Below are 16,162 nucleotides of genomic sequence, written 5' to 3'. Positions count from 1 at the left end.
GTTTGTACCTTGCACACTCCTGTGTCCACCACTGAATATACTGTTTCTGTTTCAGGGAAAATCCAGGCAGAATTGGGTGTGTGTGTGTCACGTCCTGAGCCTCCCACACGGTTCTCCCGGGTACCTCCCTGATCCACAGCATGAGCCTCTGGAGACCCTGGCTCCAGGCTGGACAGGAAGTACCAGCAGGTGGAGGAGAGCAGCTGCCTCGCTGTCTCCATCCACTGCTAATGAGGTGCCCCTCAGATATCTGGAGGGCTTAGGATAGGCCTCAGGGCCTGGAAGTCCCCGTCTGTGCCTGTTGCCCGTTGGTCCGCTGTGTGTGTGGTAGGGGGAGGTGTTGATCACAAGCTCTGAGGGTGTGTGGACCACAGGGAGGAACCTGAGAAAAATGGGTGGGTGATCCTCAACCTCCCTGGCCTGATGCTTTGAGACTTTACCCAGTCCTGTGTCAACCATCAAATCATCTGCTTTTTGTTTGGTGGGAACTGCAGGATAAACTGGGTGAGAGCGTTATCACATGCAGGGCTTTCCTCCCACGCTCCCCTTGGGACCCCACTCTGTGATGTCAGCCTCTTATGTGTGTTTCTTTTTTTCTTTTTGTTTCAGACTTGGGGAAGATACACAAACAGGCAGGTGAGAGACTCTCCTCCCTCAACTTATTCTCTCTTCCAAGTTCCTCATTTATGGATTTTTATATCCTGAGGCCCATGGGTCCCTGCAGAACCAAGTTTGTGATGGGGACCCTGAATTGTCTAGATTCTGGGGGAGGTGCATTTTGTAGAAAAGCCCCATAGCCTTCTTCAGATCTCTTGAGAGGGCCCATGACACTCACAAAGGTCCTAATCCTTGGTCTCTCCCTTCTCCCTGTGTCCTGTTCCCCATGGGAGTGCTGAACTGCCTGTTCTGTCTGCTTGCTTTCAGAATTGAGAGATGCCCGGAAACACGCAGGTACCGATGCCTGAGAGGGTGACAGTGGGCATGGAGTAGGAAGATGACTAGTGACAAATATGGAGCCCACCCGGCTTGCAGACAGCAAATCTGTGATGCGCCAATCCACCCCAGGGTGCCGCTGCCTCTAAATGCACTTCTTGGCCCAGGACTTGGAAGGAAAAGCATAGGGACTGGGTCAGCTCGGAGGGGTCACAGGCAAGACGCCAGGGAACTGAGGGCACCAGTAGCTGGCTTCCAGGGGTCTGTGCTAAGGGGAAAGAAGTGAAGTCAGCAGAAATGGGTGGGTGGAAGGAAGGTGAATCCTGGAGTCACTCAACGTCTCACAAAGTCAAATATGGGCTTACCTGGGAGGGCAGTGGTTGGGCTGGGTGATATAGAGGAGTTGAACCTCTGGTGATTGAGTATCTCCAAGCATCAGTGAGGCACAGGAGCTGTCCTGGAGAAGAGACGTGGCTCGGGGGATAGTGGCACTGGCCGGATCCTACCCGGAGCCAGTCTGCAGTGGGAGGGTCGACCTCTTATTCCAGCCCAGATTTCCTCTTCAGTAACTCACGCTTCCTCTCTTCCCCACCGCACCCCAGTGGAGGTGACTCTGGACTCAGAGACGGCTCACCCACAGCTCTGCATTTCTGATCTGAAGACTGTAACCCATAGAAAAGCTCCCCAGCAGGTGCCTTACTCTACGAAGAGATTCACAAGGAAGAGTGTGGTGGCTTCTCAGGGTTTCCAGGCAGGGAAACATTACTGGGAGGTAGACGTGGGACAAAATGTAGGGTAGTGTGTGGGAGTGTGCCAGGACGACGCAGACAGGAGGAAGGACTCTGTCACTTTGTCTCCCAATCATGGGTACTGGGTCTTCGGACTGATGACAAAATATTTGTATTTCACATTCAATCCCCATTTTATCAACCTCTCCCCCAGGACCCCTCCTACACGAGTAGGGGTCTTACTGGACTATGAGGGTGGGAAAATCTCCTTCTTCAATACAAATGACCAGTCCTGCATTTGTACCCTAACATGTCAGTTTGAAGGCTTCTTGAGACCCTATATCCAGCATGTGATCTATGAAGAGAAAAATGGGCACTCCCATATTCCTATGTCCAGTGCCCTGGGATCAGAGAGAGAAGACCCTGCTTAAAGGGCCCGACACCGCAGACCCATACACAGCCAAGGGAGAGTGCTCCCCACAGGTGACCCCAGCTTCCTCTCCGAAGCCTGCGCACAGGAAGTCACGCCTCCCACTCTCCACAGGAAGTCACGCCTCCCACTCTCCTTCAGGGTGCTGAGGTTCTTCTCTCCTAAGCCCGGCAGTGGCAGCAGCTTCCAGATGAGGGAGGATTGGCCTGTCCCTGTGGGAGTCAGAAGCCATGGCTGCCCTGAAGTGGGGATGGAATAGACTCACGTAAGATTTACTTTGTGAAAACTCCATCCAGCTAAGTGATCTTGAACAAGTCACAACCTCCCAGGCTCCTCACTTGTTAGTCAGGAATAGTGATTCCCACCTCACAGGTAAAGATTAAAGAGACGATGAATGTGAATCCTGCTTGCAGGTTTGATGGCACAGTGTTTGCTAATGATGTGTTTTTATATTATACATTTTCCCACCATAAACTCTGTTTGCTTATTCCACATTAATTTACTTTTCTCTATACCAAATCGCCCATGGAATAGTTATTGAACACCTGCTATGTGAGGCTCAAAGAATAATGAGGAGGGAGGATTTTTCACTGATTCTATAAGCCCAGCATTAACTGATACCAAAACCAGGCAAAGAAAACAGAAGAAGGGGAAGGAAAACTACAGGTCCATATCCCTCATTAACATAGACACAAATTCTAAATAAAATTTTAGCAAATTAAACTAAATAATTTATTTAAAGATGACATATAACTACTCAGCGTGGTTTGTCCCACAAATGCAGGGTTGGTTTAATATTTAAATATCAACCCTGCATGAAACCCTGTAATTCAGCACATTAATGAAGTAAAAAAGAAAACCATATGATCATTTCAATACAGAACAAAAGTTTTATAAAGCCACCATCATTACTGATAAAACCTGTCAACAAAGAAGATATACAGATGAAAAATAAGCACATGAAGAGACACTCAATGTCATTAAATATTAAGGAAATGCAAACTAAAACCACAACAACATACCATTATCATCTATTAGAGTGGCTAAAATGACAAAGACTGACCATAGCAAGCATTGGTGAGGATGTAGAAGGAGGGAAACTCTCATGCACTGCTCATGGGAATGTCAAATAATGTAGTCACTTTGGAAAACAGTTCAGTAGTTTCCTTAAAAGTTAAACAGTCACTAACCATATGATCCAGCATGGCCTTCTAATTATTTTTCCAAGAGAAAAGGAAATATGTGAATGTTGATAGCAGCTTTATTTGTAACAGCCAAAATTTGAAAACAACACAAAGCTCACTAGTTGATGAACAAATTATGATATATCCATGCATATAAAGTGCTACTCAGAAACAAAAAAGAATAAGCTATTTTATACACACAAAATCATTAAATCTCACAGGAATTATTCCAAGTAGTGCTTGCTTCGGCAGCACGTTTACTAAAACTGTAATGATACAGAGATTAGGCCCCTGCACAAGGAGGACGTGCAAATCCATGAAGTGTTCCATAGTTAAATTTAATTTTATGATAAAGAAAAACATTGGAAGGATCTGGCAAGATGTCTGAATAGGAACAGCTCTGGCTTGCAGCTCCCAGCGAGACCAATGCAGAAGGCAGGTGATTTCTGCATTTCCAACTGAGGTACCCTGTTCATCTCATGAGGACTGGTTAGGCAGTGAGTGCAGCCCATGGAGTGCAAGCAGAAGCAAGGTGGGGCGTTGCCTCACCCAGGAACTGCAAGGAGTGGGGGACCTCCCTCCGGGCCTCCCTCCGCCAGCCAAGGGAAGCTGTGAGGGACTGTGCTATCTGGCCCAGACACTATGCTTTTCTCACAATTTTTGCAATCCACAGAAAAGGAGAGTTCCTCATGTGCCTATACCACCAGGGCCCTGGGTTTCAAGCACAAAACTGGCTGGCTGTTTGGGCAGACACTGAGCTAGCTGCAGGCTTTTCTTTTTTCATACCCCAGTGGCGCCTGGAACCACAGTGAGACAGAACTGTTCACCCCCTGGAAGGGGGGCTGAAGTCAGGGAGCCAAGTGGGCACACACAGCAGGTCCCACTCCCACAGATCCCGGCAAGCTGAGAACAACTGGCTTGAAATTCTCGCTGCCAGCACAGCAGTCTGGAGGTGACCTGGGACGATGGAGCTTGGTGCGGGGAGGGGCATCTGTCATTACTGAGGCTTGAGTAGGCGGTTTTCCCCTGACAGTGCTAAAGAGGCCTAGAAGTTCGGACTGGGCAGAACTCAACACAGCATGGCAAAGAGGCTGTGGCTAGACTGTGTCACTCGATTCCTCCTCACCGGGCAGGCCATCTCTGAAAGAAAGGCAGCAGTCCCAGCCAGGCGCGGTGGCTCAAGCCTGTAATCCCAGCACTTTGGGAGGCCGAGGTGGGCGGATCACGAGGTCAGGAGATCAAGACCATCCTGGCTAACATGGTGAAACCCCGTCTCTACTAAAAAAAATACAAAAAACTAGCCGGGCGAGGTGGCGGGTGCCTGTAGTCCCAGCTACTCGGGAGGCTGAGGCAGGAGAATGGCGTGAACCCGGGAGGCAGAGCTTGCAGTGAGCTGAGATCCGGCCACTGCACTCCAGCCCGGGCCACAGAGCAAGACTCCGTCTCAAAAAAAAAAAAAGAAAAAAAAGAAAGGCAGCAGTCCCAGTCAGGGGCTTATAGACAAAACTCCCATCTCCCTTGGACAGAGCACCTGGGGGAAGGGGTGGCTGTGGGTGCAGTTTCAGTGGACTTAAACGTTCCTGCCTGCTGGCTCTGCAGAGAGCAGTGGATGCTGACAAGGAGGGTTCTTCCAGCACAGTGCTCGAGCTCTGCTAAGGGACAGACTGCCTCCTCAAGTGGATCCCTGACCCCTGTGCCACCTGACGGGGAAAGACCTCCCAACGGGGGTTGACAGACATCTCATACAAAGGAGCTCTGGTTGGAATCAGGCCAGTGGCCCTCTAAGATGAAGCTTCCAGAGGAAGAAGCAGGCAGCAGTCTTTGCTGTTCTGCAGCCTGCACTGGTGATACCCAGGCAAATAGGGTCTGGAGTGGACCTCCAGAAAACTGCAGCACACCTGCAGAAAAGGGGCCTGAGTGTTAGAAGAAAAACTAACAAACAGAAAGCAGTAACATCAACATCAACAAAAGGACCCCCACACAAAAACCCCATCCAAAAGTCATCAGCCTCAAAGATCAAAGGTATGTAAATCCACAAAGCTGAGGAAAAACCAGCTCAAAATAGCTGGAAATTTCAAAAACCAGAATGTTTCTTCCCCACATGACCGTAACTCCTCTCCAGCAAGGGCACAAAATTGGACAGAAAATGGGTTTGACAGAATTGACGAATTGACAGAAGTAGGCTTCAGAAGATGGGTAATAACAAACTCCTCTGAGGTAAAGGAGCATGTTCTAACCCAATGCAATGAAGCTAAGAACCTTGACAAAAGGTTACAGGAACTGCTAACTAGAATAATCAGTTTAAAGAAGAACATAAGTGACCTGATGGAGCTGAAAAACACAGCACGAGAACTTCGTGAAGCATACACAAGTATCAATAGCCGAATCGATCAAGAGGAAGAAAGTATATCAGAGACTGAAGAACAACTTACTGAAATAAGGCATTAAAACAAGATTAGAGAAAAAGAATGAAAAGGAACAAACAACGCCTCCAAGAAATAGGGGACTATGTGAAAAGACCAAACCTATGCTTGATCAGGGTCCCTGAAAGTGACAGGGAAAATGGAACCAAGTTGGAAAACACACTTCAGAATATTATTCAGGAGAACCTCCCCAACCTTGCAAGACAGGCCAACATTCAAATTCAGGAAATACAGAGAAAATCACTAAGATACTTCTTGAGAAGAACAACCCCAAGACACATAATTGTCAGATTCACCAAGGTTGAAATGAAGGAAAAAATATTAAGGGCAGCCAGAGAGAAGGGTCAGGTTACCTACAAAGGGAAGCCCATCAGACTAACAGTGGATCTCTCTGCAGAAACCCTACAAGCCAGAAGAGAGTGGCGGCCAATATTCAACATTCTTAAAAAAAATTTCTCCCAGCACTTTGGGAGGCCGAGACGGGTGGATCGCGAGGTCAGGAGATCGAGACCATCCTGGCTAACACGGCGAAACCCCGTCTCTACTAAAAAATAGAAAAAAAAAAAAAACTAGCCGGGCGAGTTGGCAGGCGCCTGTAGTCCCAGCTACTCGGGAGGCTGAGGCAGGAGAATGGCGTAAACCCGGGAGGCGGAGCTTGCAGTGAGCTGAGATCCGGCCACTGCACTCCAGCCTGGGCGACTGCGAGACTCCGTCTCAAAAAAAAAAAAAAATTTCAACCCAGAATTTCATATCCAGCCAAACTAACCTTCATAAGTGAAGAAGAAATATAGTCCTTTACAGACAAGTAAATGCTGAGGGATTTTGTCACCACCAATCCTGCCCTACAAGAGCTCCTGAAGGAAGCAATAAATACGGAAAGGAAAAACTGGTACCAGCCACTGCAAAAACACACCAGAATATAAAGACCAACGACACTGTGAAGAAACTGCATCAAGGAATGTGCAAAATAATCAGCTAGCGTCATGATGACAGGATCAAATTTACACATAACAATGTTAACCTTAAACGTAAATGGGCTAACTGCCCCAATTAAAAGACACAGACTGGCAAACTGGATAGAGTCAAGACCCATCAGTGTGCTGTATTCAGGAGACCCAGCTCACATGCAAAGACACACATAGGCTCAAAATAAAGAGATAGAGGAATATTTACCAAGCAAATGGAAAGCAAAAAGAGCAGGGGTTGCAATCCTAGTCTCTGATAAAACAGACTTTAAAGCAATGAAGACAAGGGAGGGCATTATATAACAGTAAAGGGATCAATGCAATAAGAAGAGCTAACTATCCTAAATATACATGCACCAAATACAGGAGCACTCAGATTCATAAAAGAAGTTCTTAGAGACCTACAAAGAGACTTAGACTCCCACATAATAATAGTGGGAGACTTCAACACCCCCCTGTCAATATTAGATAGATCAACGAGACAGAAAATCAACATGGATATTCAGGACTTGAACTCAGCTCTGGACCAAACAGACCTAATAGACATCTACAGAACTCTTCACCCAAAATCAACAGAATACACATTCTTCCTAGCACCACATAGCACTTATTCTAAAATTGGCCACATAATTGGAAGTAAAACACTCCTCCACAAATGCAAAAGAATGGAAATCATAACAGTCTCTCAGACCACACTGCAGTCAAATTAGAACTCAGGATTAAGAAACTCACTCAAAACCACACAATTACATGGAAACTGAACAGGCTACTCATGAATGACTACTAGGTAAATAACAAAATCAAGGCGGAAATAACAAAGTTATTTGAAACCAATGAGAACAAAGACACAACATACCAGAATCTCTGGGACACAGCCAAAGCAGTGTTAAGAGAAAAATTTATAGCACTAAATGCCCACATCAGAAAGTGGAAAAGAAGTAAAATTGACACTCTAACTCACAATTAAAAGAACTAGAGAAGCAAGAGGAAACAAATTCAAAAGCTAGCAGCAGATGAGAAATAATTACTATCAGAGCAGAACTGAAGGACATAGAGACATGAAAAACCCTTCAAAAAATCAATGAATCCAGGAGTTAATCTTTTGTGAAAAGATTAACAAAATAGATAGACCACTAGCTAGACTAATATAGAAGAAAAGAGAGACACAATAAAATAGACACAATAGACAATAAAATAGACACAATAAAAAATGATAAAGGGGACATCAACACTGATCCCACAGAAATACAAACTACCATCCGAGAATACTATAAACACCTCTATGCAAATAAACTAGAAAATCTACAAGAAATGGACAAATTTCTGGACACACACACCCTCCCAACACTAAACCAGGAAGAAATCAAATACCTCAATAGACCAATAACAAGTTCTGAAGTTGAGGCAGTAATTAATAGCCTACTAACAACAACAAAAAAGCCCAGGACCAGACAGATTCACAGACCAATTCTACCAGAGATACAAAGAAGAACTGGTACCATTCCTTCTGAAACTATTCCAAACAATAGAAAAAGAGAGAATCCTCCCTAACTCATTGTATGAGGTCAGCATCATCCTAATTCCAAAACAAGGCAGAGACACAATAAAAAAAGGAAATTTCAGGTCAATATGCCTGATGAACATCTATGCGAAAATCCTCAACAAAAACTGGCAAACAGAATCCAGCAGCACGTCAAAAAGCTTATCCACCACGATCAGGTGGGCTTCATCTCTGGAATGCAAGCCTGGTTCAATGTATGCAAATCAATAAACACAATCAACACATAGAGAGAACAAATGACAAAAACCACATGATAATCTAAATAGATGCAGAAAAGGCCTTCAATAAAATTCAACACCCCTTCATGCTAAAAACTCTCAATAAACTAGGTATTGATGGAACATATCTCAAAATAATAAGAGCTATTTATGACAAACCCACAGCCAATATCATACGGAATGGGCAAAAGCTGGAAGTATCCCTTTTGAAAACCGGCACAAGACAAGGATGCCCTCTCTCACCATTCCTATTCAACATAGTATTGGAAGTTCTGGCCAGGGCAATCAGGCAAGAGAAAGACATAAAGGGTATTCAGATAGGAAAAGAGGAAGTCAAATTGTCTCTATGTGCAGATGACATGATTGTATATTTAGAAAACCCCATCATCTCAGCCCAAAATTTCCTTAAGCTGATAAGCAACTTCAGCAAAGTCTCAGGATACAAAATCAATGTGCAAAAATCACAAGCATTCCTATACACCAATAATAGACAAACAGAGAGCCAAATCATGAGTGAACTCCTATTCACAACTGCTACTAAGAGAATAAAATACCTAGGAATCCAAGTCACAAGGGATGTGAAGGACCTCTTCAAGGACAACTACAAACCACTGTTCAAGGAAATAAGAGAGCAAACAAATGGAAAAACAGTCCATGCTCATGGATAGCAAGAATCAATATCATGAAAATGGCCACACTGCCCAAAGTAATTTATAGATTCAATGCTATCCCCATCAAGCTACCACTGACTTTCTTCACAGAATTGGAAAGAACTACTTTAAACTTCATATGGAACCAAAAAAGAGCCTGCATAGCCAAGACAATCCTGGGCAAGAAGAAGAAAGCTGGAGGTATCATGCTACCTGACTTCAAACTGTACTACAAGGCTACAGTAACAAAAACAGCATGGTACTGTGACCGAAACAGATACTTAGGCCAATGGAACAGAGAACAGAGAGGCCTGAGAGATAACATCATACATATAAAACCAACTGATCTTTGACAAACCTGACACAAACAAGCAGTGGAAGAAATATTCCCTGTTTAATAAATGGTCTTGGGAAAACTGGCTAACCATACGCAGAAGACTGAAACTGGATCCCTTCCTTACACCTTATACAAAAATTAACTCAAGATGGATCAAAGACTTAAACGTAAGACCTAGGACCATAAAAATCCTAGAAGAAAACATGGGCAATACCATTCAGGATGTAGGCAAGGGCAAAGACTTTATCTCTAAAACACCAAAAGCAATGGCAACAAAAAACAAAATTTGCATTTCTCTGATGACCAGTTATGATGAGCATTTTTTCATGTGTCTGTTGGCTGCATAAATGTCTTCTTTTCAGAAGTGTCTGTTCATATCCTTTGCCCACTTTTTTGATGGGGTTGCTTGTTTTCTTCTTGTAAATTTGTTTAAGTTCTTTGTAGATTCTGGATATTAGCCCTTGGTCAGATGACTAAATTGCAAAAATTTTCTCCCATTCTGTAGGTCGCCTGTTTACTCTGATGGTAGTTTCTTTTGCTGTGCAGAAGCTCTTTTGTTTAATTAGATCCCACTTCTCAATTTTGGCTTTTGTTGCCATTGCTTTTAGTGTTTTAGTCATCAAGTCTTTGCCCATGCTTATGTCCTGAATGATATTGCCTAGGTTTTCTTCTAGGGTTTTTATGGTTTTAGGTCAAAAATTTAAGTCTTTAATCCATCTTGAATTAATGTTTGTATAAAGTGTAAGGAAGGGACCCAGTTTCAGGTTTCTACATATGGCTAGCTGGTTTTTCCAGCACCATTTATTAAAGAGGGAATCCTTTCCCCATTGCTTGTTTGGGTCAGGTTTGTCAAAAGTCAAGTGGTTGTAGATGTGTAGTGTTATTTCTGAGGCCTCTGTTCTGTTCCATTGGTCTATATATCTGTGTTGGTACCAGTACCATGCTGTTTTTGTTACTGTAGCCTTGTAGTATAGTTTGAAGTCAGGTAGCATGATGCCTCCAGCTTTGTTCATTTTGCTTAGGATTGTCTTGGCTATGCAGGCTCTTTTGTGGTTCCATATGAACTTTAAAGTAGTTTTTTCCAATTCTGTGAAGAAAGTCATTGGATACCATCTCAGGCTGGTTAGAATTGTGATCATTAAAAAGTCAGGAAACAACAGATGCTAAAGAGGATGTGGAGAAATAGGAACACTTTTACACTGTTGGGAGTGTAAATTTGTTCAACCATTGTGGAAGACAGTGTGGCTATTCCTCAAGGATCTAGAACTAGAAATACCATTTGATTCAGCGATCCCATTACTGGGTATATACCCAAAAAATTGCAAATCATGCTACTATAAAGACACATGCACACACTTTATGTTTATTGTGGCATTATTCACAACAGCAAAGACTTGGAACCCACCCAAATGTCCATCAATGATAGACTGGATAAAGAAAATGTGGCACATACACACCATGGAATACTATGCAGCCATAAAAAAGGATGAGTTCATGTCCTTTGCATGGACATGGATGAAGCTGGAAACCACCATTCTTAGCAAACTATCACAAGGACAGAAAATCAAAGACCACATATTCTCAGTCATAGGTGGGAATTGAACAATCAGAACACTTGGACACAGGGCAAGGAACATCACACACTGGGGTCTGTTGTGGGGTAGGGAGCTGGGAGATGGATAGCATTAGGAGAAATACCTAATGTAAACGATGAGTTGTTGGGTGCAGCAAACCACCATGGCACATGTATACCTATGCAACAAACCTGCATGTTGTGCACATGTACCCTAGAATTTAAAGTATAATTAAAAAAACAAAAACAAAACCAAAATTGACAAATGGGATCTAATTAAACTAAAGAGCTTCTGCACAGCAAAAGAAACTATCATCAGAGTGAACAGGCAACCTACAGAATGGGAGAAAAATTTTGCAATCTATCCATCTGACAAAGGGCTAATATCCAGAATCTACAAAGAACTTAAACAAATTTACAAGAAGAAAACAACCTCATCAGAAAGTGGGCAAAGAATAGGAACAGACACGTCTGAAAAGAAGACTTTTATGCAGCCAACAGACATATGAAAAACTGCTCATCATCACTGGTCATTAAAGAAATGCATATCAAAACCACAATGAGATACTATCTCATGCCAGTTAGAATGGCGATCATTAAAAAGTCAGGAAACAACAGATGCTGGAGAGGATGTGGAGAAATAGAAACACTTTTACATTGCTGGTGAGAGTGTTAATTAGTGCAACCATTGTGGAAGACAGTATGGTGATTCCTCAAGGATCTAGAACTAGAAATACCATTTGACCCAGCAATCCCATTACTGGGTATATACCCAAAGATTATAAGTCATTCTACTATAAAGACACATGCACATGTATGTTTATTGCAGCACTATTCACAATAGCAAAGACTTGGAACCAACCCAAACATCCATCAATAATAGACTAGATAAAGAAAATGTGACACATATACACCACGGAATACTATGCAGTCATAAAAAAGAATGAGTTCATGTCCTTTGCAGGGACATGGATGAAGCTGGAAACCATCATTCTCAGCACACTATCAGAAGAACAGAAAACCAAACACTGCACGTTCTGTGGGAGTTGAACAATGAGAACACATGGACATAGAGAGGGGAACATCACACACCGGGACCTGTTGGGGGTTGGGGGGCTGGGGAGGGATGACATTAGGAGTAATACTTAATGTAGGTGACGGGTTGATAGGTGCAGCAAATCACCATGGCATGTGTATACCCATGTAACGAAACTGCACGTTCTGCACATGTAGCCCAGAACTTAAAGTATAATTAAAAAAAAAAAAAAAAACCACCAGCATTCCTATACACCAAAAATAAGCAGAGAGCCAAATCATGAGTGAACTATCATTCAAAACTGCTACAAAGAAAATAAAATACCTAGGAAGACAACTTACCAGGGACATGAAGGACCTCTTCAAGGAGAACTACAAACCACTGCTCAAGGAAATAAGAGAGGACAAAAACAAATGGAAAAAACATTCCATGCTCATGGACAGGAAGAATCAATATCATGAAATGGCCATACTGCCCAAAGTAATTTATAGATTCAGTGCTACTCCCATCAAGCTACCATTGACTTTCCTCACAGAACTAGAAACAACTATTTTAAATCACATATGGAACCTAATAAGAGCCTGTATGGCCAAGGCAATCCTAAGCAAAAAGAACAAAGTTGGAAGCATTGTGTTACCTGACTTCAAACTGTACTACAAGGTTACAGTAACAAAAACAGCATGGTACTGGTACCAAAACAGATACATAGACCAATGGAACAGAACAGATGCCCCAGAAGAAAACACACATCTACAAACATCTGATCTTTGATGACCCTGACAAAAACAAGCAATAGGGAAAGGATTCCCTATTTAATAAATGGTTCTGGGAAAACTGGCTATTCATATGCAGAAAACAAAAACTGGACCCCTTGCTTACATCTTACACAAAAATTAAATCAAGATGGATTAAAGACTTAAACTTAGAACCTAAAACCTTAAAAACCCTAGAAGAAAACCTAGGCAATATCATTCAGGACAGAGGCCTGGCCAAAGACTTTATGGCTAAAACACCAAAAGCAAGTACAACAAAAGCCAGAATTGACAAATGAGATCTAATTAAACTAAAGAGCTTCTGCACAGCAAAAGAAACTATCATCAGAGTTAACAGGCAACCTACAGAATGGGAGAGAATTTTTGCAATCTATCCTTCTGACAAAGAGCTAATATGCAGAATCTACAAGGAACTTAAACAAATTTATAAGAAAAAAAAACCAACCCCATCAAAAAGTGGGCAAAAAGAAGACATTTATGCAGCCAACACATATATGAAAAAGAGTTCATCATCACTGGTCATTAGAGAAATGCAAACCAACACCACAATGAGATACCATCTCATGCCAGTTAGAATGGCGATCATTAAAAAGTCAGGAAACAACAGATGCTAAAGAGGATCTGGAGAAATAGGAACGCTTTTACACTGTTGGTGGGAGTGTAAATTAATTCAACCATTGTGTAAGATAGTGTGGTGATTCCTCAAGGATCTAGAATCAGAAATACCTTTTGACCTAGCAATCCCATTACTGAGTATATACCCAAAGGATTATAAATTATTCTACTATAAAGACACATGCACATGTATGTTTACTGCATCACTATTTACAATAACAAAGACTTGGAACCAACCAACATGTCCATCAATGATAGACTGAATAAAGAAAATGTGGCAGCCATAAAAAGGAATGAATTCATGTCCTTTGCAGGGATATGGATGAAGCTGGAAACCATCGTCTTCAGCAAACTAACACAGGAACCAAACACTGCATGTTCTCACTCATAAGTGGGAGTTGAACAATGAGAACACATGGACACAGGGAGGGGAATATCACACACTGGGGCCTTTCGGGGGATGGAGGGGGAAAGGGGAAGGAGAGCATTAGGGCAAATATCTAATGCATGTGGGGCTTAAAACCTAGATGATGGGTTGATAGCTGCAGCAAACCACCATGGCACATATATACCTATGTAACAAACCTACATGTTCAGCACATGTATCCCAGAACTTAAAGTAAAATTTTTTTAAAAAAACAGTTTTTTAAATTACTCCAAGTAAAAAGAGACAGACTCCCTCCCAAGATATTGTCTGACTCAATTTACAATAAAACTCTAGAAAATGCAAACTAGTTTCACTTAAAAAGCAGCTTTAAGTGTACAATTATCTCAAAATGAAAAGTTTAATGAAAAACATGATTCATCTGAGTCTCAGTTCATTATATTGGCAGTTGAAATCAGGAAATGTGAAACAGTTTCAGAGATTCAACTAGTGTTAGCACACATCAAATAGTAATGAAACAAGGCTTTTAAAAAATTCCTCACTTCCAATATTAGAACAATTATCTTTAATCATAACTGAAGGATGCCATTCACTATACCTCCCAAAGTAAATAAGGACAAATATTATGAACAAGAAACAGTAAGTGAAAAAGTTAATACTACATAATAATGGTAGTCAAAATGGAATCAATGAGTGCCAATATAATGAACCTCTCCCCTCAAAAATTCCAACCACCATGTTGCTTTTCATTACAAAAAGGTGAATAAAACAAATCAAAGCAGCTATAGACAGGAACACAGGTCCTGGTGGCTGTTACTGAGACCCAGAATAGTTCCAGGGTCAAATCTCTGTAGAAATGAGCTATTGGAGGCTCTAAGGACCCTGGCTCCTGGGGCCTTCCTCTGAGTTTTCCCCTTAGGGTAGTGGGTAGGGAGCTGTGTCCTAGGTCCCAAATCAGAAGTTAGGCCAGAGGGCAATATCAGCAAGACGGCAGAACAGGAAGTCCCATGTTCACTTCCTCCCCAACAGAAAGTTCAACTAGAAACCATCCACAGACAAGAACACCTCTGTGAAACTCCAAAACTTGGGAGTGAGCCTGAGACACCTATGTGGACCATAGGGCCAAATAAAAACCACATTAGAAGGGTAAGAGGTATGGTCTCGCTTTGACCACTTTGCTCCTTCCCCTCCCCCAAGTCCACACAGCACCACACAGAGAAGATTCACTTTGATGCATCATTTCTACAGTGAGAAGAGGGCCAGAGGTGGACATCCAGCTTCCCTAGCATTCTAAAATGCTTCCCAGGAAGCCCACCACTGTGGCCCTTCCTCATGGGGAACAGTGAAAGTACAGGCAAGACTAGACTATCTTGGGTCAGGCAGAAACAAAGAAGTGAAGCAGAGGTCACAGTGATGATAACATGGATTGTTGGGATAGGTCTGTGTTCCTGCCAGTGGTGGTGCCCAGTCAGAAGTGCCAGCCAATGGCAGGATCCACCCACAAACCTCAGCTAGTTTCTCCCAGAAGTTGTTCCAACTGGCTTGAGTACCTAGATGGCCAGCCTCCATGACCAGCCTCACAGCCCATGCCAAGGCCATACGCGGGCATGAAAATTCCCATCACAGTGCGTTTAGGCAAAGCACAAGGGCCACATGTACTTGACATGAGAGGCCAAACAGACACTTGACCCAGCTACAAAGCCCACCCAAGACTCTGCCCAAGCAGGGAGATACCTGCCACCAGACATTTTTGCAGAGCACAGGGGCTGGACCTGACCAACACAGGAGACCACACAGCAGTCTGAACCAACCCCAGAGTTCACTCCAAAGCTGGAGAGCAAGCCCATATCATCCATTTTTACTGAGCACAGCCTCTAGTCTAGTTCATCCTGAGCAACATTCTGCTTCACTTTTGGGTCCATCCTGCAGTCCTGTCCAATTGCAGAACTCAAATAGCAAAACTGCTTGGCCAGGGAATATATGCTGTGACCTGGCCTCATTAGTGGTAACTGCAGTACCTCATGATTGCAGAGCCCAGCCAGTGGTCTCGCTGGACAGTAGAGCCCAGCCAGCAGCCCCACTTGACCTCAGAGAAAAGGCATCAGCCCACCCAACTAGAGAACTCAACAGCAAGCTCTGCCTGCCTGTGGTCACTACCAGTTGGCCCATCCAGAATCACAGGCTAAACTAAATAGTGAAGGTTAATTCCTGTGAATGAACACCTGTAAAGGCTGGAAGAGGTGGCAGTCTCCTCAAATGTATAGCTGCCAACATGGGGACACAAGGATTAGAAAAAACTAGGGAAGTATAAACTGTAAAAATATAGATTTATGTAATAACTAGCAAAAAAA

At 43.1% G+C, this 16,162-nt stretch overlaps 1 protein-coding gene and 1 pseudogene across 1 annotated transcript; both read left to right on the top strand.

Annotated features, from left to right (window-relative positions):
- Positions 1–391: 391 nt before the first annotated feature.
- LOC117066023 (butyrophilin-like protein 3) lies at positions 392–2,559 on the top strand. Its single transcript, XM_033181534.1, is given in 5 exon segments — positions 392–395; positions 610–636; positions 925–951; positions 1,536–2,032; positions 2,034–2,559. Coding segments are annotated over 5 exon segments (762 nt in total). The 3' UTR covers positions 2,241–2,559.
- A 952-nt stretch (positions 2,560–3,511) lies between these two features.
- LOC117066204 lies at positions 3,512–3,611 on the top strand (annotated as a pseudogene).
- The last annotated feature ends 12,551 nt before the right edge of the window (positions 3,612–16,162 follow it).

The sequence above is a fragment of the Trachypithecus francoisi genome, unplaced genomic scaffold (genome assembly GCF_009764315.1).
Source record: "Trachypithecus francoisi isolate TF-2019V2 unplaced genomic scaffold, Tfra_2.0 Lachesis_group2, whole genome shotgun sequence".
Classification (NCBI taxonomy): domain Eukaryota; kingdom Metazoa; phylum Chordata; class Mammalia; order Primates; family Cercopithecidae; genus Trachypithecus; species Trachypithecus francoisi.
This window is presented reverse-complemented; position numbering and strand designations above follow the sequence as displayed.